Source organism: Copadichromis virginalis, linkage group LG12 (assembly GCF_057382275.1).
Source record: "Copadichromis virginalis isolate Kocher_CV1m ecotype Utaka linkage group LG12, C_Virginalis_male_GT1.1, whole genome shotgun sequence".
NCBI classification, from domain to species: domain Eukaryota; kingdom Metazoa; phylum Chordata; class Actinopteri; order Cichliformes; family Cichlidae; genus Copadichromis; species Copadichromis virginalis.
This window is the reverse complement of record NC_140629.1, coordinates 21,075,430-21,099,463: the sequence shown is the minus strand read 5'-3', so window position 1 is coordinate 21,099,463 and position 24,034 is coordinate 21,075,430. Positions and strand designations below refer to the sequence as shown.

Sequence of the window (24,034 nt, the reverse complement as noted above, 5' to 3'; positions counted from 1 at the left end):
TTCAAAACATTTTTTTAGTGGTGGGCATGTACTGTTACTTTGTGCATATGAAGAGAATAGGAGGATGTGGCTGTCCATGAAAATCAGTCCACAATAGGTTCTGTCATAACTGCCTTCTTTGACGAGGAAGATGCAGTTTAAGTCTATCCGTCGGGAGCATTATGAGCAGAATGTGAAGATAAAGACAACTTTGTTTTGTTGTAGAGGCTGAACAATGCATTGTACCTCTAATTGCTGTCTGGACCGGTCCTGTTTGTGCTTTCAGCGGCTCCATGTGCAACATCTGGTCCCAGATTGCTGCGTTATATTGATAAATACCAGCTGTGAGGTGTTCAGTTCCCTTTATTGAGCAGTCATGTCTCTTTTGTTCTGCTTGGCTGCGGAGTACACCTCCTGCAGCAGTCCTTACAGACCCATTCCTGATCACTGACTCATAAAAAAGAAACGCTTTTGACATTAACAGTCACCACATAATACCAGCGATAAGGCGAGCTGCAGGCTGCTGAAGTGCAGCTCGATGATTACTGAGATGGCACAGAGCAACAGAAGTGGTGAGTTGACAGGAGTAATTAAAGTAAGAAAGCTGTCCAGTTCTGTTCTAGCTTCAACAGCATTAAAACCTCCTTATACCATTAGCAATTTGAATAACACTGCACATACAATTCTACAAGGAAGACAAGTTGTACTTCGCTTTTCCAGACTGTAGTTTTGGACTTAACGGACACTGATGACACAACCAGAGATCACGGTTAAGGAGGTTTAAGTAGCTAAGCAGATGAAAATAACATCTCTTTGGCAGAACAAGGAAAGCACTTTTGGCTGGAAATGAACATAATACTGGCAAATGTGCTGTTACTAGACATGATCACCTCCTACTGTATACAGCACCTTGGATTGAAATATTTCAGACTGCGGATCATGGATATGCAAGCATCAGCAGCAAAAAACAAGACTTGTGTTAAGCAATGAACCCCAACTACCAGCATTCTTGGTATGTCCCACACCCTATTTTAAGAAGGTACTACCAAACCTATAGGTCTATTAAATGAGTCCTTTAACATCCTCTAAATAATCTGTGGACCCTTCATCTTTCTTTCCTGTTAGATTCCATGTACAGGTGTGAAACTCACACCCACAGAGCCTGCTGCTGAATTCTGATTCATGAGTTCTACTTCAATAAATACATGCAACATCCTCTCAAATCAAGAACAGAACCGATGGAGCTGAAAATCAACAGGCAACTTATGCAAAAAGCAACAAGGCATGAACATCAGAAGAAAATAAAGTGCCTAAATGTCAAAGATTAGCACACATGATTGCTTAAACTTCTGACGGTCTGTGTTCCTTCACTGTACTCTAGCAGTCAAGAGGTTTGTTCCTCACAAATGTTCAGTCAGCTTTAATGAGTAAGTTTCTGTCACACAAGTCCCCCGCTGACACAATAAAAAGGCAATTCAGAACAAGTGTCTTCATCACTTAAAACTTTTGTGCTCCTTCAGGATTTTTGACTCTATTGAACAATTGTTTACTCTCAGGTAGAAGGTGAGTTCACAGTCAGCGGATAATGTGCAGGTATCTGAGGTCGGGGTATAGGAGGTTAGCTAGGAGGGCCAGCAGCCGGGGTCCATCTTTGAGACAATGTCCTGGGTAGCGAATGAACTGGACGGCTTTATTCACAGAGTCCTCTAACTCGGCGTACTGCTTATTACTGGGCATGGCTTCCAGCGTCCCCAACATCTGAAACCATCGGAAAGGAAAAAAAGAAGTTATTTTTAGGTGATAATTACAAACTAGAAAATGAAACACTTCAAGTTTTTGCATACTTGCTGTGCTTTTGCAGAGAGCTGCAAGTCAGTGGTGGGTTGAAGTCGAAGCTCGCTCTCTGATGGCACTTGAATGGACAGAAAAGCTGCCAGACTGCGTACCACCACCCTGAACCTAAAGCATTGTATACATAAACAGTTAGGTTATGAACATTTGTGAATTTGTTTTTACACATTTTTTACTCTTTATGGACTACAGGTGTTTTGATTTACTAATAATGTGCAAGCCAGCTCACCTATTAGAGACAGGAGACCTTTTTCCAAGGCCTATAGCTCCGAGCAGGCCGGAGTTCAGTCTTTCTTCTCCCAGTTGAAGCAGCCTAGTTTGAAACCTCATCAGGCCCAAGACCACACCTGATACTTCAGTCAAGCCTGCCTGTGGCTGTAGCTGCTCCGCTGAAAGATTCAGGGATTTGTGCCACCACAGAAACAGCTTGGCTTCATCAGCCGGACCGCTAGAGACAAATGAAACATGTTCATATCTTTACAGCTCACAGAGGACAAACGCTACATGCTACACAAGAGCGAGTGAAAGGGACAAACCTGGGAAAGACCTGATTGGTCCAAGTGTTAATTAGAGCCAGAGTCCTCCTCTCATTGGCTGCTGTGTATTCACTGTTGAGACGCTGCAGAATAAAGGCGTAGAGCGTCAGGAAACTGCCTCCTGATTGGCTCTCAGAAAGGAAGTCATCTACTGTGAGCTCGGGCACCTGCAGCGATGCCAACACAGGTCCCCACCTTACAGACTCTTCCTCGGCTGAATTGAAATCACGGATGTGGAAAAAAAAAAATTAGCCAATTTTCGGACATCCTTCAAATGTTTTGAAAAGAAAAGGACTAAACCAACTTTCAGGGGAAATGGTAGCACTGAAGTAGCATACCCTAAACTGCTACTTACCATGGTTGAAGTACCCTGTAATGCATGCCTCCATGATGCGTGTCATGTGTCGCACTGATGCAAGGCAACGGGAGCAGGCTGTGAGAAGGGGAAGAGTTGGAAAGCCCCTCCCTTTCCTGTCCAGCCAGGTAATGACATGGGCAGCGAGTGCCTCGCCTGTTGAGACGCCCACGCCGTTGAGCAAAGCCAAAGCATCACTGAAGAGACTGCAGAACGCCATGTGCCTCTGCTCCAAATCCACCTCTGAAAGGGAACAGGAAGGAGTAGAAATAAGGCTGTGGAAATGGAGTGTCAAACATAAGGCCCAGGGCCAGAATTGGCCTGGCAAGGACTCCAATTCAGCCCAGCATTGAAAAAAAGAAGGAGGGCATACAGTTTGGACTTTTAACTGTATTTTTATAAGTTTAGCAGCTTCTCCTACTGATAAAGACCTCCCCCGTGACCAATCATACTACACCAAAGTAATTAAGCAATACAATAAAAAAAAAAACAATTAAAATCACAGAAAGGTTCCTGTTTTGTTTTGTTCGTTTGTTTGTTTTTAACAATTCTTTACAATAGAAAGTTCTGTTTTAATAAAAAAGCTTCAGAGTAAAAAGCAAAGGGATATTTTCTGCGAGCTAACAGACTCTTTCTTTCTTTTACTGAAATTTTACACATTTATTTCTTCCAATTACATTTACTACATTCACTGCACTTCTTTTTCTTATATTTAGATATTTGAGAGATTAAATGCTCAGTTAAACTTTCTTACGCTGACAGAAAGGAGTTTCACTGGTCTGGCCCACTTAGCATCAAAGTGGGCTGTATATGTGGCCCACCACGTAAAATGAGTTTGACATCTCTGTTATAGAAGACTGTTTTTACTGATGGTTGAAGCTTTTGATTAGCAAGATGGTGAGGACAATTCACCTGGTGGGTTGAAGGTTATGATACTCTCCAAAAGTGTTTCCAGTTGAGCCTCCAGGCTGGTGAGGGTGATGCTGCCTCCTTGCTCCAGAGTCACCAGAGATTGCACACACCAGCAAATGTAGGCTCCAGCCTTTAGCGTCTCTTCCTGATATGAAAAACAAACAAACAAAAAACGAAAGAAATTGTAGGGTTTTTTCATATTTTTTTATTTGTTGTTATACTATTGACTATAAAATATATATCAGTTCTCTGTAAACTAAAGGTTCCTGACTGCTAAAACAGATGAAACACTTTAAATGAATTCAGGCCGAAAATGGACGTGATTATTTTACATCATTAACTCCTATTCTTGTTTTTTTTTTTAAGTTATTAAAGATGCTGTACAATCATTCCACCCTTGGAAAATTACTGTTTAAAGAAAATTGTTAAAAGCCCCAAATTACCAAGCCCACAATAAATGGAAGTAAACGACCGCATTTTGTCAAAAATTAGACTATTTTTTAGACTAGTGAGGAACTGTTTATTGCTCCTTACTGTGAGAGGAAAACCTTGTAGATAATAAGTAAAATATGTCTGTTTTAAATTTACAGTGAGTTTCATGCTTTATGTTAAATGTATTCTTCTTTTCCACAGCTTTTGCCACGTATTTCTGTTAGATCCTGAAACAGTCGTATGTAAAGTTAGAAGGATTGTACAGAGCTTGCCAATATATTTTTTTGGACATTGGATATTTTGGGAAAAATATCACATGATGTATAAAATGTCGTACTGCAAACATACATCTAAAGCAGCTACACAGATTGAGTGTTATTGACAGCACAGTGGCTCTGTGGTAGGATTCTGGGTCAAGGAGCTCTGCCATGAAACACGCGAGTTTTCCTGTCAATCTGCCCCAGACCAAGGCTCTGACTTACATCCTGAGTTCCCCGAACGCAGCAACTGCTTACGTTTAAGTTTCATGTGTATGTTCCAAACCTTGCACTTTTATAGCAGGCATGCCAGTTTAGTGAACTCAAGATGCTGACAGAAATAGAAGTTGTTCAAAAATTCCTATATTCTTCAACACAAGCCATATATTTTATACAGCATAATACTATTCTAATAATTATATTTTATAATTTTCTGTCATTGGTTTGATCAAGTCAAAAGCAAGAGTTGAAACGTTCTCAGAGTAATCCATTTGCTGGTTTAACCTGCCTTAAGAGATTTACGCCACCTTAACAAATCTGATGCAGAAAACAAACAGGATTGTAACGTCTCACCTGGTGTGGAGCTTCACCGGGGCAGGGGTGGAGCCCAGCAGCACTACGGAGTGATTTCAGCAGCAGCTGAGGTGCAGAATCAGCACTGAGAAGCAAAGAGGGAGGGTAGTGGGTGCTAACGTATCCCAGAATGCTCTGGTACGAGGACAGGTCCAGTTTGTGCCAGGGTAGAGATGTGGACTGAACCAGCAGACTGAACAGAGGTGAGTCCTGGAGGTTAAACAGGAAAAAAAGAAAGAAAAATGACTGAAAAAAGGAAACAGGTCTGATTCTTGATTCTGATATGACACCACACTAGCCTGAACTCACCTGCTGACTCAGGAGTTGTTCCTCCTTTGCCAGAAAAACGAGCATGTAGAGCAGGTATACCAACATAGTGTGCGACTCTTTCTGTGTGGCCATTTCTGACACAGCTGGATATGTTGTGGAGCCGGGAGGTGTTTGTAAGTGGTCACTCAGGATGCTGACCCAGTTAACTTCACATAACACTTCTCCCATAAACAGGAAGCAGCTCTTGGGACTTCCTCTCTCCACCTGTAGGCACAAGAAGCACAAGTAATCGAAAAAGCACCAAACACATCAAACCCTTTTGCTTTGGACTGTATTCAAAGTATCAGTTACAACATCTACTTAATGCAAGGTAAATGTAAAATGCACATTTTAGGCTCCTGTTACTGTGAAAGTAGCTATAACAGTGTAAATATCAATACACTGATGAATTTATTTATGATAAATCATTAAACATCTCCGTAGTAGGAGTATTAAACCCCATAATGATGCACACATATCAAAAGTGTTTAAAGTTTAATATATTAGCTTGAATAATGTAAGAGGTTGCTTGGTAACCTTCTTCATGCTTCCAATATCAATTTCTGCTGCTCTTCAGTGTTCACAGATAAGCAGGCATTCTTATCAAACTTTCAATCAGACCTTTATTATTATGAATTCAAGTATCCTATCTATGCCAATAGATTCCACAGGATAGCCTTCAAAGAATGATTGATAGGGGCTTTGAGACACAGCTTTTTTCCAAGAACAAGGAGCTGTGACTGTATTTCTGTAAGTGCAGGCTACTAATAGAAACTTGGGCCAAGGATCATGGTCTCAGGTTAACAAGCTTCCCTGTGACATACATGTCTAAATCAGTGTGAGGTGTTAGGGGTCTAGGGGCAAAGTATCTCACACTGAAGAGTTGCTCCATGAGCTTAGTGTCAGGGTGCAGGTGTCTCCAGGGCAGGCTGCGTAGGTGTGTGTGATACAAGTAGAGCAGGTACTCCGGTGTGCGTGGTGAGGTACAGCTCTCACAGTACTGCATCATACACAGCCACAGAGCACCCCTCTGACCAGGCAGCAGACGATCTGCAACATAAACACGCACACAACGTGTAAGTAAACACATCCTTTATGGTTCTAGCTTCTCCGTGTTATTACAGCACAGACGACAAAGATCACTGTAGCTTAAACTGTTACTTGCCTCTGAACTTGTGATGAAGCAGGTCAGTGATCTGAATGTAGAGGCCAACCATACATCCTGCTGCACTCGCATCCGTCTCCAGCCAGGGGTAACACTTGATGTTACTGAGATAAAGATGCAGTTATTGAGATTATTTGTCCATAATTTGCTGTTCCTCTGGTTTGTCCTCTAAAATTAGAATCAAACTGCAAATTCACCTATCAGGTCCCTTCTATTAATGACAATGAGATGTAAAAGGACATACTTTATTGACATTCTTGTGTGCCATTCAATAAATAATTAATGCATTCTTTTTTTTTTCTGAACAATGCTACAGCAGTGCTTTATTCTGGGTAATGTATAGTGTGATTCAGAGGTTTGAAAGATTCAATTCAGTTAAGTAATGACTGTAACCTTTAATGACTGCCCTGTGAAAAGAAACTAAGAAAACTAAGAAAGATCAGCTTATATAACTGCCCCGTCTAAAATTAGCTCTATGCTCACATCTGTTTTAACTCTTGCTAACTGATAGCAGATCTTTGTTCCTGTCTGAGATGTGAGACACTTACCCGCCCTCGCCAGCGTCCACAGGAAAGATCCATGGCTTAAATAACTTCACAGTCTTACTGTGCAGGTCCTGCAGAGCTGTGAGAGTGCCATATTTCTTTTTCACAATGATGCATTACAACCAATATGCACAAAACTAGAAGTTAAACTCAGAGGTTTGACATAAATGTAAGTTAATAATCTGCAGCTACCTTTCATTATTTTGCTGCTGCCCACTGACTCTCGGGCGCAGCTGTTGAGCTGCACATTGATGAGGCAACTGATCAAATGGTCCCAGAAGGAAACGACGTCCTCGATGTAGGGAGTCCAGGAAGCATAGAGGCCGAAGCTGCGGAGGTCCGTCTTACTGAGACGACTTCGTAAAAAGTAGTCACTCAGCCAATCGACTGTCTCATCCACCTGTTAGCAACAAATAAAATACAAAAACAAAGATTTAAACGTCATAAAACTGAACAAAAACAAACTTGCATTTTGCAAGAAACTTCGGCTTAACGCGCAGCATGCTGACTCTTAATAGAGATGTGAATCACATATTTACAACGCCAAGACATCCCTGCCTACAAGCTAGGCAGGGATAGCTCAGTAGGTAGAGTGGTGGCCCCATGATCGGAAGGTCGGTGGTTCGACTCCACTGAACGGCTACCCTGAGGTACCCCTGAGCAAGGTACCGTCCCTACACACTGCTCCCCGGGCGCTGCATTGGTGGCTGCCCACTGCTTCACTGGGTGAATGGGTTAAATGCAGAGGAACTATTTCCCTACGGGGACTAACATGCACACTTTACACTTTTAAGACTACCTGCTGAGGAGAGAGGGTGATGGGGGACCTGTAGGGGGAGGCTGGGGGTGCGACACCACGGGTGGAGACTTCAGTGCTGCACACAGCTGCTTCAGCTTTGCCCTTGGTGCTGCGGGATGGAGGTAAACAGCCGAGCACTCGCAGAGTCACTTTCCAGCACTCCGGACTGAGCAGCTGGTTGGATGAGCCTGAGGAGGTTAAAAAAAAATCCTTCTGTTGAAGAAGTTCCCAACAAAACACCCAAACTGATTATTCTTGATTAGTTCTGTAATCACAGCTGACATCAGCGGCTCCATTTGGAATAATCTCTTAACAAAAACCAGAAAAACAAAAGCCAAACAATGATGAACCACTCACTGACACTAAATTTGCATCTGTTGTTCAAAATGAACTGACTTCATTTTTCATTAATCAGTTTAATCGTAACTTGCATCCTTTCAGGAAGATTAATGCATTTTCTTAGATTCATTTTCTAGAATAAATAGCAGTCAGGGTCTAACGTGATGTGCAAGAAGGGAAAAATGGCTAAGAGTCCAAGAAAGATGTCTCTTAAGGAAATTTTCATTCTTTACTACACTGAAGGGAAAGAAATGACAAAAAAATAAATAAATAAATCGAGGGTAATCGCAATTTATCACTTCAGAACAGATCAACTCACTGGTCATGAGGAGGCGAAGGCAATCGCTGTAATGGTCGGGGAAATGATGCCGTAAAAGCCAGGTCCAGTGTTTGGTGAAAAGGTGAAAAGGCGTGAGAAACTCAGGCTCGGGGTCTCGGCCGCAGACGCAGAGAGCTCCATGGACCAATTCCAGCAAACGTGTCCTCTCCGAAAACACGGGATGGGCTTCATTCAGCCACTGAGACAAATCAAACTGCAGGGGAAAAGAGTCAGAAGTGGACATTGTAACTGGCACGTGGTTTGCGGCGTATACATCCCATTTCTTCATTCCACTTGCACGTGGACTAACCTTAGTGAGCAGCATGAAAACGACATCGGCGCTGTCGAGGGACAGCGATGTCACGACGTCTTGGTAGAGAAACACCAGCTGACTGGGCGCTGCGTTGGGAGTGAAGAAGGGGGAAATGAGAGGGCAAAGCCGCCGCTGCTCCAGGATAGTCTTTAGGACACGGCCACACTCCTCTGCATTTCCCTGGATAAATACCTACACACAAAATTAAATACACTTTAATTTGAGTAGTTAATCGCAGCTAATCCATCCAACATATCTATGATGTGTGTTCTTTATGTACACAATAATGCTTTATGCCCTCTATTCAAGGTGGTTATGGTTATTCTCTAGTATTCCAGCTGGCTCAAATACCCATTTTTCGTACTTATATATTCCACACAACAATAAATAAAAACACTGCTACTCTGCAATATGTGCATGTATTTGTTAGAGCATATACACACCTGTCCCAGTACCTCCACACATGAAGACAGGTACTGACGAGTTGGTGGATGACGGAGCGTGTCCTCACATACAAAGGAGACCACCTTGTAAAAAGCAGACACACCAACTTTCTGGACTGCAGGAGATTTTTGTGCTTTGTGCATATTCACCAAAGCCCTAAGACCATGAAACAAGGTGCACTTGAGTCAAGACATTCCCCATCTACCTTCATATATGTCAATATAATGCATCTTGATATGAATGATATAAAATCTGATTGCACTGACGTGATGAAGTTTTCAGTGTGAACGGCAGCCTGGGCCAGGATTTCAGGTGGCGGAGCCATAGCATCGGTTTGAAGCTTTTTGATGTCCCTGCGCAGTGATGTTATCTGAGTCTGCACTGCCTCCTGCTTCTGCACAAGCTCACACTACAAATTTACACACACACACACACACACACACACACACACACACACACACACACACACACAGATTAATAAAACATACCAAAGCTGTAACTTAAAACGTGGCTAGCCTGCAGTGTGAGAGGTCTTACTGTGACAGTGATGTTTGCAGCTCCTTGGCATGGCTGTCCACCCTTCCCTTTACACTCCAGGGCCATGGTGACTTGCTCTGGTCGGTTCTTAAACAGTACAGGAAGGCTCTCCAGCAGCTCCTGCTCCATTGCCACCTGCTGGGCTTCACGTGCTACAGCAATCCTGGTGCCAAGATAAATTACTTGGGAATCTGCATGCGACTTGTTTATGTTTATAGATAATTCAAAATAAAAGCTTTTATTTTATGATTTACACATACCTGGCTTGATCTTGCAAAATGCTGAGGTCCTGCTCTAACAGTTTACAGGCAGCTTTACAGTCAGTGAGACAGGCGGAAGGCACTTCAGGTACTGGTGCCTTCAGCTTATGCAGTTCAGGAGCTAAACGGGGAACTGGATGTTTCTGCAGATTGGACAGGATACGCTCCCTTGCTGAATTAAGACAATATCAAATGCAAGCATTTTTAGATTTGGAAGTAGAAGTAGATTGTGGCACATATGAAAAGTGAAACAAATACACTTGTGTATAGTTGGTCTACATAATTTTGGTCTCAAAGACAAAGGAGAAAAGGGAATTAAATCAACAAGAGAACAATTCTTTATTACAGGAGTTTCTGACATGTAATAGCAGGAAAAACACTAACAAATAAAAAGTGAAAATGTCTCCTGTGAAAAATATCTCGAACAGAGAATATATTATTTATTGTTCTGAAGCTGACACACAGTATATAAACTTCTTACAGAATTGCATTTTTGGTATCTGTATATTTTCTTTTTAATTAACCCCTGCTTAATCGTTTGGCTATAAAGCTTGGCTCCGTACCATTGCTGAGGCTGGTGTAGTCAGTGAAACCAGAGGTTTGAGTCTGGAGGAATGTTGGCTCACTCTGCACCTTCTTCCAAAGAGACAAAACTTCCCTCTGATCATATTGTAGACGCTCCTGGTCTACATATTCCAGCCAAAGTTCCTACAAAAAAACCCCCAAAAAACAACACAAAACAAAAACAATTAATAAATGAATCATATATTATAATATATATATATTAAAAAAAATTATACTCACCTGATGCCACTGCATGACCTGTGCCAGTCTGTGTGGTTCATACTCTGGAGGAAGAGAGGGAAGATACACTTCTTGCTTCTGCAGAGTCTCGTCATCCAGCCACACAGAAAATACTCCAAACAACCTGCAGACAAACAAACAAGCAGCTGAGAATTTAGAGCCTGCCATAGCCTGGAATATAGGAAATGATCTTTAAACAAAAAATAAGAAAGATTTTATAAAAGCTCTGTCTCAGGATCAGCACCATACCTGACCAGTTCTGTATGTAGCTGAGGAGAAGTGAGGTAAGGTGGTCCGGGATTATTGGGGGTTTCGTCACCCTGGTCTGATGAGGGTGTGTTCGGTGGGAGTACCCGGAGGGCCTGACTGGCAGCGTGGTGGAAGTCAGACACTTCCTGTATTCTCTGCCTCAGATCTCGGAGGAAAGCAGCCTGGGAAGAGGCCTGGAAGAACCTCTTGCCGATACATCCTCCTGCAGCCAGCCTGTTAGAGACACATGGACAGATAGATACAGATTCTGCCTATTCTCTGCTTTCTTTGACTGGGGATCATAACACATGAGCATGTTTATCATACCCGTACTCAGGTCCAGGCTGTCTAAGGTAGAGCTGCAGGAATTTCTGCCAGATGAGGGGTAGGAGGGGGTGATCAGGTGGTGTAGCTGCGGCCTGATATGCCCAACGATATACCTGAAGCCTCTGCAGAGACGGGGCTACCGGCAACTTAAGCCTCTGTTGAGCCTTCTGGCTCAGAAACAGAAATATTGTTAACATCATCTAAACACAACACTCCAAATCATTGAACAGCAGTAGACCAGGATCCTAAGTACTTTCTATGATATTTCTGCTCTTTAGTTTTGCAAATAGTCTGTTCACTTTTATTCAAAGGTCATAGAATACATCTTCTCTGAACAAGGATGTAAAATGTCACATTATGTAATGAGATAATGAACCTTTTACTGATAAACTGTCTACCTTTAAGGCTTGTTCGGGGGAGATATTAAGCTCTGACAGGAGTTCATGCTCAACACAGCGCCTCAGCTGAGAATCTTCCTCAAACACACCCTCCATATTCAGCACCACCCAGGCAAACCAGATCTAAAGAAAACATAAATGTTAACAGGCCAGTGAGGATGGAGAATTCTACTAATGTGATCAATTGTATTTACACATGTGGTTGTTGCTTTGTTGTCTCTCACCTCAGCACTCAAGGATTGGCCCTCGATGAAGGAGGGTGTGGCATTTCCAGAAATCCAACCAACCAGAGAAGAGAGCAGACCCCGGTCTCCATGATAACCCAAAGCAGTCTGCAGAGGGTATGAAAAACAGTAAACAAAAAACAGAACCCCCCCCAAACATTGCTGCTAATTAGCTTTCCTCACCTTATTCCCAGTCTGTTTGGTTTGTGTCTCATTAAATATTAATGTGAAGTTCAGAGGTTGCTTAATCATGCAAATCAAACACCACTTTGTAAATACCTTATGTTGCTGGTACAGGAGTTTTTGGACACATTCCTCCTGGTGGTAAGTGAAGGCAGCGCAGCAGATCTGATCCATGAGGAACAGGACTGTTTTGTCTCGGTACCACAAGTTCTGTTGAGTCAGAATTCCCACCCAAAACTCCAGAACTGCTGCAGCTCCAACAAGGCCTGGTTTCGAACTTTCTACCACATGACTCTGAAAGATGAGTTAAAAAATGAGTAATGAGTCCCAAAGTAATGAGGACTGAATTATTGAGTGTGTTTACATGTAAAAACAAAAAAAAAGTAAGATAAAACAAAACCCCTTCTAACATGGTTTGGCTGGCTCAAAATTTGTTCAACTACCCCGAATAATTAAATTAAATAAAACTTTATTTATATAGTGCCAATTCACTACCACAGTCAGCTCAAGGTGCTTTATATTATAAGGTGTTGACCCTATAATAATAGAGAGAAAACCCTAACAACCAGATGACCCCCTATGAGCAATATTTGGTGACAGTGGGAAGGAAAAATTCCCTTTTAACAGGAAGAAACCTCCAGAAAAGGCTTAGAGAGGGGCAGCAATGTTGAGGGTGAGGAAAATACTTGGTAATTTAATTACTGTTTCATAGTAATTTAAACAACCAAAAAATAAATGCACATTATTGCATTTTTTCCTGGACACACAATAATTAAAATCTGCTTCTTTTCCATATTTTTTTTTTCATTGTTTCTCATATAAATTCAGGAATCTTGCACACAACATGCACAAAAGTTTCACCATGCACCTGAATGACACTGTTCAGCAGACGGACGTTGTCTCCATAACTGGTTCCAGTGAGAAGTGGCGCCACTCGATGCGTGACCTGCTGCGTCATGCCCTGAGGACACACGCTGTCGTACTGCAAGAACAACTGAATACAGCTTACAAACCTGCCATTAACAAAGAGCAAGACAAGAGGTGTCAGAATAAAGTCAGTGCTCGAGTTAGCTGCAGATTTTACATGTGTTACGAAGGATGCCTGTTTCTTACTGAGCGTTGTTGAGCAGGTAGTAGCTAAGAGGATAGGTTGGGGGTAGGATGTTATCTAACAGATGCACAGCAGCTCTCAGATGGCGAGACTGAATCAGACTTTTCAACAAGCCAACACCATCAGTACAGAAATGTTCCAGGCTGAAAAAATAAAGACAAAATCCACACAAGATTATTCAACTTATACATGTGATTGCCATACAACTAAAGTTAGAAACCTCGCGCATCTACACCTTACATAATATACTGTAGCTATATTAGCCCCTGATACACATTTGCTGAAAAGCAAGAGTTCTATTTGCAACATTAATTGATTAATATTTGTATATCAAATTGTGTTAAATTATTTTATCATATTTTGTATTATTTTCAAATTGTTTTTGCCTTTCTTGGGTAAAACAAGGCTGAGTTTTCCAAAAACTACACCCATCTCTAACCAGTTCAATCCTTCACAATGTGTAAGTCAGCTGTAAATGTTCTCCTAGTGTGTGAATACAAACCTATGTCCCACGGTTGTCATTGCAATGGACAGGTAGCATCCAATCGGTATGCCTGCTTTTACAGCCCTCAGAACAGAGTGCATGCTAGGAGAGTGCGTAAGCTCTGGAGGTGGGTTGGATGCCAAAGCAGGGACCACCCAGGCTCCTTTAGGGTTCTGAGAATTGCCATGAAGCTTCAGCCTCAGCAGCAGCTGCCATGCCCACTGACTAAAGGATGCTTCAGGAGATACGCCCAAACGAAGGACACTTGCAAGGTAAGAGACCTGAAAGGAGATAGAAAGAGAGAGAATGATGTGTAATGCAGAAATAAGCATTAAAGAATTCAGCAGATGTGAGGCAAGTGTAAATGTGCCACCTGTTTGATTCCCTCTGATATGAGCCCACTGTATGGTTTGTCTGTAAGGTACTTCTGATAGGCTTCAGCCACCAGCAGTGCCACCTCATTGTGGAGAATTGAAGGCAGGAACAAAGAGCCATCCTACATAAGGAAACAAGGTTAGTGAAGGTTGGTTGTGACAAACTCACGAATGCACTGTCAGGAGGTCTAAGACATCCTCTCTACCTGAGTGTTGAACCCCCAGTTCAGACCCTCAAGGATGACACAGGCCAGCCGGTTCTCTACAGCTGACAGAGGATGCTGAAGGAGCCACGCTCCAATCACGCATATTTCTTCTTGCTGCGGCTGCCAAAGACTCAGAGGCAGCTCTTTACACAAGTACAAAGCCACCTACACACAAACGAAACATGCAAATAAAAACACACGAGTGGATGGATCATGGATCAAATTAAACATTTGATGACTAAAAATCATGTACAGCTAAAACCTTTATTATGGAATCACAATACCAACCATTCCCACAGTCTGTATGGTGTCCCTCAGTCTCTCAAGGAGCACCGAGATAACATATGGGTGGGCTGCTGCTATAGCAGCCAGTAACTCCCTCCCCACCTTGGAGTAGGTTTCTCTGGTGGACACACTCACATAAGAGACCTGAAGCAAAAATGAGGAAATGGATGTCAGACGGAGACAGTACAGATCCTAATCAGGGATGATGAATTGTGTTGTGTTACAAAGTTGATACTAGTTTCAGAAAAATTAGCCCCCCCTACCTGGTAAATCAGGAGAGTTATAGTGGTGATGAATTGTGAGTCAGAGCGCTGAGTGGGTGTCGCCATTTGTGCTAATGCAGTGAGGAGCGAGATGCCGTCAGAGCTGTTCACCTCACACAGCCACTGTTCAAAACTCGCCTGATGCTGTGGGTCTGTATCCGAGAGAAAAAATAAAATCACAATGACAATTCCAGACTAAGAAGACCGACATGATGCAACTTTAGATCCAGGAAAGAAGTACAATAGAAAATGAGTTTGTTCAAAGCTCAAATTGAATGTTTTTGGGATATTTTAAAAAGTTCCTTTTTAATATGATGATGAAACTGAGTGGACACTTCTGAGCATTAACATATTCAACAGGCAAGTTTTAAGGATGTGAAAGCTTTGTGTATCTTATGTGTGTTTAATTGTACCTCTGAGAGCCTGAATGCAGGAGTATGTGTCACCAGCTGTGCTGAGTGTTTCTAGCCCTGCAGTCTCTGCGCTCTGCATAACATAAAGAATCTTCCAGAGCATGGAGCTGGACAAAGTCCCATATGGCATCTCAGACATAAACAACCAAATGCCCAACCTGTAGAGGATGAACACACAAAATTAATAACAAATATCAAAGTCTGTAAAGTAAATTGCTCCCAGTTAAAATGGAAACTTGAGGCTAACTCCTCACCTTTTGTTTCTGAGTACATGTAAAACAGCTCGGAGGAAAAGATGATCATATTCAATCTGCAGTTTTTCCAAAGACAGAGAGTGTACTTGAGAGCTAGATCCAGCGGCATCAGTCACACTCACGTACTGGGCCCAGTGATCACTCACATAGCAAACTGTCATTCTGGGGGAGAGCAGAAAAGAAAAGCCAAACATAACATTTTATTAATGCATCCTCTGACTTTGTGATATGGCCTGAGAAGTGTCAGGACATAGAAGCTGCTTATGTGCTTGGCGAACTGACCGTATGATGTGCCCTATTCGTTTGACTAGCTGTCTGTATCGGGATCTGTTATAGGTTTGTAGACCGAGAGCGAGAATTTCAATGAGCGAGGAAGCGAAAGCAAACACCCGCATCATCTTCTGACTGGAGCAGGCCTGGGGCTCATACACACCTGGGGACAGACGCACCTGTTAGTTCACACCGTGAGTCAAACAAACTAACACACAGATGGGTCAGACTGACTCTCTTACCCTGCTTGCTCATCCCAAGCATGTATGAGTAGAGCTGCTGGAAGGGGAACTGGGTAATCAATAAAATCAGATCTTCCTCACATAGTAGCAACCAGCTGGTTTCTGGGTCCTCATCCTAAACACAGAAGACAACAATGTCGTTAGGGGCCGACTTACTACATGTTGCGTGTATTTGCAATATGCTACGACTGGCATTTTTTAATTTTTGTTTTTTTGGCAAAATATAAAGCAGAAGCTACTTGCTTTTTTTTTTTTTTTAACAGTACAACAGTAATAACATGTTGAAAAAAAAAATCACAAATGTGTTTTTTAAAATAATGTGACTTTTAAAAGCTTTGAAAACACCACAGTTCCTAGTGTTGGATTATAATATTATTTTATGCCATGTTAGACCCCTAATTAAAGATTGTGAATTATTATGTAGTTTTAGTTTGCATTATTCTCCTGAATTAGAAGGTGATAACTATTGCCTTTGTTAAACTGATTTGCATTACATTAGACTGCTGATTTATTGTGAATGAATGATATTGTTTTATGATGCATTATACTGCTGAGTTATAAGAAATACTGTTCGCAGAAAGTCATCGCCTTATTTGTCTGATTAGAAGAGAACAGAACATACTGGAGTTTTCTGCCCCATCTCAGCAGGAGCAGATAAACAGGGAGCCAAGGTCGTAGCTTAGGCGCTGTGTGAGAGAAAGCATGTGAATGTTCAGGCTTTTATGATAAGGTGGGGGCCACTAGAGGCTATAAGAGTTTGATCAATGCTCCACCATTTTGAGATCTGATGCTGTCTGCGTACGGTGTCCATCTCCCACGCGTGTGATCATTAAAATCATCGTTTGAATCAACCCGGCCGGACCAGTGTTGTTATTGTGGTTTTTCCTCTTGTATCCACCCCCAATATTTGAATCCGTAACACTAGGCAACACATTAGTACTGGCAGCAGTTGTGGTTTTAAGCCAGCAGACTGATATTTAAATGGTCATAGGTGTTCATTTAGCACAATTTCTCCACAGATCATTGATGTGACTCAAGATCAGAAGACAGACAAGAACATTTTGTTTTAAAAAGCACTCTCTACAAATTTACAATCTGTGACAGCTCTTCTTTACAAACAAGCAGACTGAATATTTATTATCGCCTGCATCATAACTGGTGAAAGAAAACAAGAAAAAAGAGACCCTATTTTCAGAGACTATAACATTTTGATGCTTCTTAAAAACATATTGGTTATTTCCAATAAATGTGGTTATTTACAAATAAAGCACACCCTCTTTAACATCTAACATTTTATATATCAAGACATAATAGAAAATGTATCTGATTTTAAGACCTGTTGCTTAGCAGGTCCTAAAATAAGATAAATACAACCTCAGATGACCCACTACACCATGTCATTGTTTATTTAACAAAACCAAAGCTAAAATGGAGAAGCAGTGTCTAAAAATATCAAGTAGACCCTCACTGCTTCCACAGGAATTGAAAGGGTAAGTAGCAGTCAGGTCCAGCTAATCAAATGCACTTGATTAACTGATCATCGGCAAGTATGAGCACCTTTATAAAAACAGAAGTTCTGGCAGTTAGCTGGTCTGGAGCGTTCAGGTGTGTTAACACAATGTCAAGGAGGTAAGACGTCAGCATTGATTAAAAAAAAAAAGAAAAGGAAAGAAAAAAGGACTTGTTTCTACTAATTAACCTGGGAAAAGAAATCCATTATTCAGTAAGAAAGTTCATGACAGTACAACAAGACGACTGAACAGGCATGGAGTGTTTACGGAGGAAAGCGTTTCCTCTCTAAAAAAAGAGCAGGATGGCTGAGGTTTGTAGAGTGCTAATTTTAAGACCTGCTGACTTCCTGTAATTTTTTTTATGTGTTCTGATACATAAAACCTTAAAAATAAAAGAGGGTGAAGTTTCTTTCTCTTATTTTGTAAGCATGTATGCACCAAAACTGGCCACATTTCACCTAGAGGGCACCAAGGAACTATCTACGGGGCAGACAATAGTCAGTGAGGAGTTAATGTACCTACATTTATTTACAGCTGCTTCTGAATTTTATATAATAATTTTACATTTTATTTTCACAAATAAGCTAACAATACTGCATGAGAAGTTAAATTAAAAAAATATAAATTTACTTTTGTTTTTCTTACAGGGAAACCAATTTAGCTTACAAAGCACTAGCATTCCCTGTTATAGTCACTCATTTGGATCACATTTTTGATATAAAAACTATTTTCTTTTTATTGCCATGTCATGTTTACAATTTCTATGGTACAAATGTATATCTGAAATGGTGAACTTGCACCTCGTACTTTAAATGATTCACTGTTGTTGTTTATTGCAAAAAGAAGTGAACTGTGCCTCTTTCTTCAAAATGAAATTGTTACATTAATAAACTTACCTCCTCTCCACCTTCATCCACTAAGGTCCAGTTGCCAGATTCTTGTCCAGAAGCACCTGAGCTCTGGCTCTCACACGGCTTCATGTGGCCCAGGAACTCTGCACGATGTCTGAGTCAAAACAAGCAAAAAAAAAGTTCCACATTCTGAGATCTTAGACTGTTGGCCCTTAAAAAGATGACCTGGATTCTCATAAATGCCAAAAGCATAATTTGCAGTGTATAGCTCACAGTCAGTGGGTGAAAAGAAGAAACTCATGTAGAGACTTGCATTTTTACCTGGCAGGTGACATTAGAATGGCCAGAGCTTGCATAAATTGCTGAACTCCAGAGGTGTTCCCCCAAACTTGGATCTGGGTAAGATAATAAAGAACTCTACTCCTCTGTATGTATAGCAATTGACGTGATAAAATGATAAATGACAGGCGTGTGTTCCTAACTAACCTGAAGGAAGTGTGCAGCCCACTTTCCCACCCCAGCAGGACAGCAGAGAAGGTGGCACAGGAGGTACAGGTGCTCCCCTGACCCTCCAACATGCAGCAGGACGGCGACCTGGAGAATAGACCAGGAACACACAAGGATTGCAACAACAAATTGCCTTGACCACTGGGGCAGTACGTTTGAAAAATGGTTTGGGGTTTGTGTGTATACCAATCTCTCAAGCCAGTGATGGATGTCTGACTGGAACTGTGTGTCATCAAGGACTCTTCGTGTGAAACTAAACAGGACGCTGATGGCCTCTTTCAGAGGTTGGAGAGAACACGGCTGTGTTTGGCCATCTAACTGAAAATCTGAGACAGCAACAGACAAAACTGATGTAACACATACATTTTACACTAGTAATATCAGAAGTACAGGTAAAATAATTCTTCCCACCTTTTATAAGACTGTACAGGTATGATTCCACCTGCAGGCGTGACAGCAGAGCGGTGTACGCATGCAGCACGACCTTTTGATGGAGCAGCTCACTGCAAGCTTCAAACAGTCTTCTCAGCTCAGCCTGCACACTCTCACTAAACTCTGCCTGCTGGAAGCGGTGATACCCACATACCTTTGTCTGATCTGCACACACACCCTGTAAGATAGAAATTATAAGTGTGAAAGCAATAGTGGGACATTTGATCTTTCTGTACTATAGATGTTTTGTAAAACACACCTGAAGTGTGAGCTGTTCATCTCTGAAGCTCCACAGACGATTCTGTGTGCTTTTGCACTCAGATGACTGTGTGTGAAGCTGTGTGTGCGACTGGGTCAGCTGTCTGCGGCAACGCCAGTAGTTTTGCAACAGTTCAGTCAGTTCGTGTTTCTCCTGCCGCGCCAGAGCACAAAACTGTGCTGCACAAACCTCAACCCCCTCCAGCCATGCTCGCAAGCCTCCGCCTGGCTCCCAAACACTCAGCTGCTCCAGTGAGAACGGCTACAGAGCAAAAAGATTAAATAATACAGTAATACAGACCATTTTATTGTAAATAAAACTTAGCATTAGCAATAAATTTGATCTCATGGTACATTAGATCACCTGAACCTCTAAAGCTGTTTTGGGTAATTCTGGGTAGAGTTTGCTCCGAGAAAGGTCGGCCACGGACTCCAAAGGCCGCAAACTTGGAGGAGAAGATTCCTGATCAGGAAGTGCCAAAACTGCAGGTTCCTTTCCACATGTTTCCACAGCTTCCCCACAGAACTGTATCACTGAACCTTCTTCTAGTGTAGGAAGAGACGGATACAGTGCTGGGGCACTTGGGACATTTGAAGCTTCAAACTGAGTTAAAACACACAGCTGATTCCATGACTGTTCATCCTTTTCAAGCTCAGTGGTTTGTGGCACAATTTTAAGCCCAGCCCCCTGAGCTTCCTGCACATCAGCCTCCTCTTCCTCCTTTTTGGTCTCTTGCGCTGTGACCTGTGATGTCACTGTTGAGGAGTTCAGACTTGGCTGTAGAGTCTTACTCAGCAATGATGCTGTGTTTTCTGCCTGTTGCTTCTCAGAAGGCAGGTCTGATGACTGTGCTGTGGCTTCAGGATTCTGAACAGTGTCTAGCTTATTCTCCTCCTCCTCCTTTTCCTGATAGGGCAGACTCAGGGGGATCTCAGTGAAGTCAGAAGTGGAGGCCTCAGGTACAGCTGAGGGAGCTGGGGCTCTTTTGTCTTCCTCTGCCTGCTTCTGCTTCCTGACCAGCTGTGTGCAAAAAAAAAAAAAAAAAAAAAAAAAAAGAAAAAGGAAAAAGAAAAAAAAATCAACAATGACACATCAATTTCTCTTTGGAGGAAAACCAAGCTTGTGTAACAGCTTTTTACATGTGACCATAGTCATGTGAGTACAGAACAAACACTGCTATGAATGTGCCAAAAAGAATCTGCATTTGTAATCATGGATATTTTTGTTGTTTGGATCATGGTGGTATGTTAAATTTATGTGTTTTGCAAGTCATTTGATTTATTATCAATCTCTAAAGAATAAAAGTACAGACTGAAAGAAAAAAAAAGAAAAAGGAAAAACAAAGTGCCTTCACAACAGCTTCAACTTGCATTGGTACATGCTCCAAGTCTCTGGGAGGATCAAGCAGGGATCAAGCTGTTTTTTCATAGGATAGCTACTCGTGTGGTGTTTTGGTGACTGGGGCAGAGTGTCTAATATTTCAGTTTTCAGTTTAAAATCTCCCAAAAAGGTTTAACAGGGATGAGACCTGGCCACTGCAAAAAACCACAGCATATGACTCACATCATCTACAAAATAATCAAACCAATTTACTGAACCTCTCTGGTTCCATGGATGGGGTTACTATACTTACTGACTATAACTGATAGTTCCTCTTTGCTTTGTGATTTGTTTTACCCTCAGATGGCAGGAAATTGCATGTTCAGCAACAACCCAGGAACCACCAAAACTCACATGGCTCTGCCATGAATGGGAAAGTGTTAGAACACTAGTGTCACTGTCCACAGTGAAGTGAGTTTTACATTGTCATTGCGAGGGTGCCGACCAAGAAAGAAGCTCCTGTTCTAAAATCGACACCTTCAAGATCAACTGAAATTTGTAGCTGCCTACATGGAGAGGCCAAATACTCTCTGGTTTTAAAGTAAGATGAGACAAAATTGACTTATTTGGACAACATGAGAAGAGGTATGTTTGGAGAAGTCAAGGTGAAGCTTTCGACCTGAAGAACACTGTATCAACTGTCAAGTCTTGTGGAGGTAGCATCATGCTCTGGGGCTGTTTTGCTGCCAGTGGTACTGGTACATTGCACAAAGTGGATGGAATAATGAAGGAGGACCACTTCAAAATACTTCAACTTCATCTCAAATCGACAGCTAGATGGCTGAAACTTGACAATGCTGGGTGTTCCAAATGGACAATGATCCCAAATACACATCCAAATTTGTTTTAGAATGGATAAAGCAGGTTAATATTAAGCTTCTGGAATTGGCTCCCGAAAGCCCCAAACTTGACCTTACTGAAAATTTGTGGACTAAGCTTAAAAGAACAGGAAACTAGGTAACTTAAATGAACTCTACCAATTCTGCCAAGAAGAGTCGTCAAATATTCAGCCAGAATTATCCCCGAATCTTTGTTGATAGGCACAACAAGTGTCTGGTTGAGGTGTAATTTGCTAATATTATTTGGATATGTAAGAGCCTGTATGTAAAATTTCGACATTCTGTGGATTAGTGAAAATCTAAAATAAATTCAAGTGTGTGTACCTAATTCTTGATTTTTTCTAAACTCATTTAAGATGTATTCTGTACAATCATCAAACCTGAAAAAGAACAGTTCAAAAAAACAAAAAACAAACATTAAAAGCTCAAAACTACAATGACAATCATGCCCATGATGAGTGATTATAAACTGTCAAGGGAAAGCAGCAGATCCCCTCTCTAGATGGTTCACAGGTTCAATACTTTCATTCTTGTCACCTGTCTGTATCGAAGTGGATACCTGCAACTGTCCCTACATGTGAAGAGAAATGTATTTTACTGGGGTGTTCACTCTGTTTGGGACGTTTATACTTTGAAGGCCCTTCATTCCCTCGTGAAAAGAGAAGAAGGTAAAGAATACCTGTAAGGTACTTGATTTAATCACCTGAGATTTTCCGCTGGCCTTTGCTTTGTTCTTCTTTGGTCTCACAGCCTCCATTTTTAGTGTCTGTTCGTGTCCGCATCAGCTGTTTTTACAGCTCAGATCACTCTCACAAACAGCTGACTGAGGAGTTTCCTGGTGGAAATGATGCCGATCACCTGAAAACCGCTGATCATCTGAGCAGTCATTATAGGTGATCTAAATATACCAAAAACAACAGGCGACCATTAGCTGGAACAAACAGCGAGGTATTTCCTGTGATAAGCACCCCGTGGCTGGTTGTGCTGACAAGATAAACACAGTCACTGACTGTAAACAAAACACACTTTTATATTCCGTTGACAGGATTCATCTGCGGAGAATATCAAGATTAGCAGGCCACCTAGCGTGAACAAAATATTCAGACAGCACATTTTGGGGAAAACGAAACCATGAAGCCCCACGGAGGTACAGTTGGTGACACTGTACGAAGGCTAAGCTACGCTAACGCCGAGCCACTCGCCCGTTAGGCGGTGTTTCTATTGAGTTGTTTATTTACCAGCGGCTCTCGGTTTTCCGTGCTGCTGCTCACATAATAAGAAATCAAATTTCCACTCGTCCCAGAGAGTGAGACGCAGTGACAGCCACGTCCGCTGCCAGGCTGCAGTTTGTTTTGTTGTTCCAGGAACTCCTCGATCAAAATCTCTGATCACGTGACTGCTCCACCTCTCTACGGAGTAGCAGATAGGCCACACCTAATAGGCAAAGACGATTTTCTGTCAAATGTTCATACTTTAGTGACGGGTGTCAAACTCATTTTACATCGCGGCCCGACCAGTGAAACTCCCCTTTCTGTCAGTGTAAAGAAGTTACATATTTAACTGTTTTTCTACACGATAAAGAAAAATCTGCTGTGACAAACAAAGAATCGTGTCAGCACGGCTCTTTGGACTTCAACTGTAAGAAACTGTAAGACACTGCGTCAAATGGCTCTAAGCTACATGCAGACATTTATGAATCGCTCGTGTTCAAAGATACCTTGTATATAGTTTATTTTATGTAATATTCATACAACTGCAATGTAAATTGAGTCTTTTTCAAGGCAGCAAATGTTTATTAAGTGTTTTCCTAAAAGCCTTATTTTTATGCATTTACTACTAGGGACAACACGTGAGGTTTAAGGTATGGACAAGTGTAAAACCTTTAGCTCTCCACAATGGAAAATGGCTAAAAATAAAAACGGGTATCATTGTATCCAGCTCTGAATTTTTTAAATTCTGCACTCAGCTTTGCAGTCTACGATATCATTGAAATACAGCCAGTTGCTGATTATTTTACGTTTTTGCTAGAGATAGGCAGATATCGATAAAAGATACCAATGCTGGTATTGGTATCAGATCTATATTATTGCAATAGAATCGATACTTTGTTTCAATCCTTTAAGTTCGGCATGTAGCCCACTTAATTGTGTTAAATAGATCATTTTTTAGGAAATAAATAAATATACCTCAAACATGCACTATGAAAAATATCTGAAAGTGAGTCATGTCTATTTTATTTATGT

General features: G+C 41.6%; 1 protein-coding gene across 2 annotated transcripts; it reads right to left on the bottom strand.

Moving 5' to 3' along the window:
* Positions 1 to 324: 324 nt before the first annotated feature.
* On the bottom strand, positions 325 to 23,185 carry epg5 (ectopic P-granules autophagy protein 5 homolog (C. elegans)). Of its 2 annotated transcripts, none has more exons than XM_085475276.1 (46): positions 23,030 to 23,185; positions 22,495 to 22,689; positions 19,936 to 20,592; positions 19,573 to 19,833; positions 19,293 to 19,491; positions 19,068 to 19,207; positions 18,861 to 18,968; positions 18,696 to 18,769; positions 18,420 to 18,528; positions 16,013 to 16,127; positions 15,783 to 15,933; positions 15,501 to 15,662; positions 15,247 to 15,404; positions 14,834 to 14,985; positions 14,574 to 14,714; positions 14,286 to 14,450; positions 14,079 to 14,201; positions 13,724 to 13,986; positions 13,224 to 13,364; positions 12,979 to 13,123; positions 12,207 to 12,404; positions 11,928 to 12,035; positions 11,704 to 11,826; positions 11,306 to 11,472; positions 10,979 to 11,212; positions 10,730 to 10,853; positions 10,489 to 10,633; positions 9,926 to 10,097; positions 9,666 to 9,828; positions 9,395 to 9,537; positions 9,128 to 9,284; positions 8,682 to 8,876; positions 8,372 to 8,585; positions 7,714 to 7,901; positions 7,107 to 7,314; positions 6,918 to 6,993; positions 6,370 to 6,473; positions 6,079 to 6,254; positions 5,205 to 5,429; positions 4,896 to 5,105; positions 3,634 to 3,778; positions 2,722 to 2,964; positions 2,367 to 2,580; positions 2,060 to 2,278; positions 1,824 to 1,938; positions 325 to 1,737 (listed from the first exon to the last, which is right to left on the bottom strand). In XM_085475276.1, exons 2-46 carry the CDS (start codon positions 22,546 to 22,548, stop codon positions 1,555 to 1,557), a joined length of 7,767 nt encoding a protein of 2,588 aa, XP_085331402.1. In that variant the 5' UTR covers positions 22,549 to 22,689; positions 23,030 to 23,185; the 3' UTR covers positions 325 to 1,554. The 2 variants fall into 2 exon arrangements, with proteins under 2 accessions (XP_085331402.1, XP_085331403.1); XM_085475277.1 differs by having other exon boundaries at positions 19,942 to 20,592.
* Between the last annotated feature and the right edge of the window lie 849 nt (positions 23,186 to 24,034).

What these genes read in the sequence shown, in the direction of transcription:
- epg5 (XM_085475276.1), bottom strand. Translation starts at nt 22,548, where the DNA reads ATGGAGGCTGTGAGACCAAAGAAGAACAAAGCAAAGGCCAGCGGAAAA. An exon ending in TGGATGAAGGTGGAGAGGAG is followed by an intron (nt 16,128 to 18,419) that starts GTAAGTTTATTA and finishes TTCTGTGTTTAG; the next exon opens with GATGAGGACCCAGAAACCAG. An exon ending in AGGTCATGCAGTGGCATCAG is followed by an intron (nt 10,634 to 10,729) that starts GTGAGTATAATT and finishes GTTTTTTTGTAG; the next exon opens with GAACTTTGGCTGGAATATGT.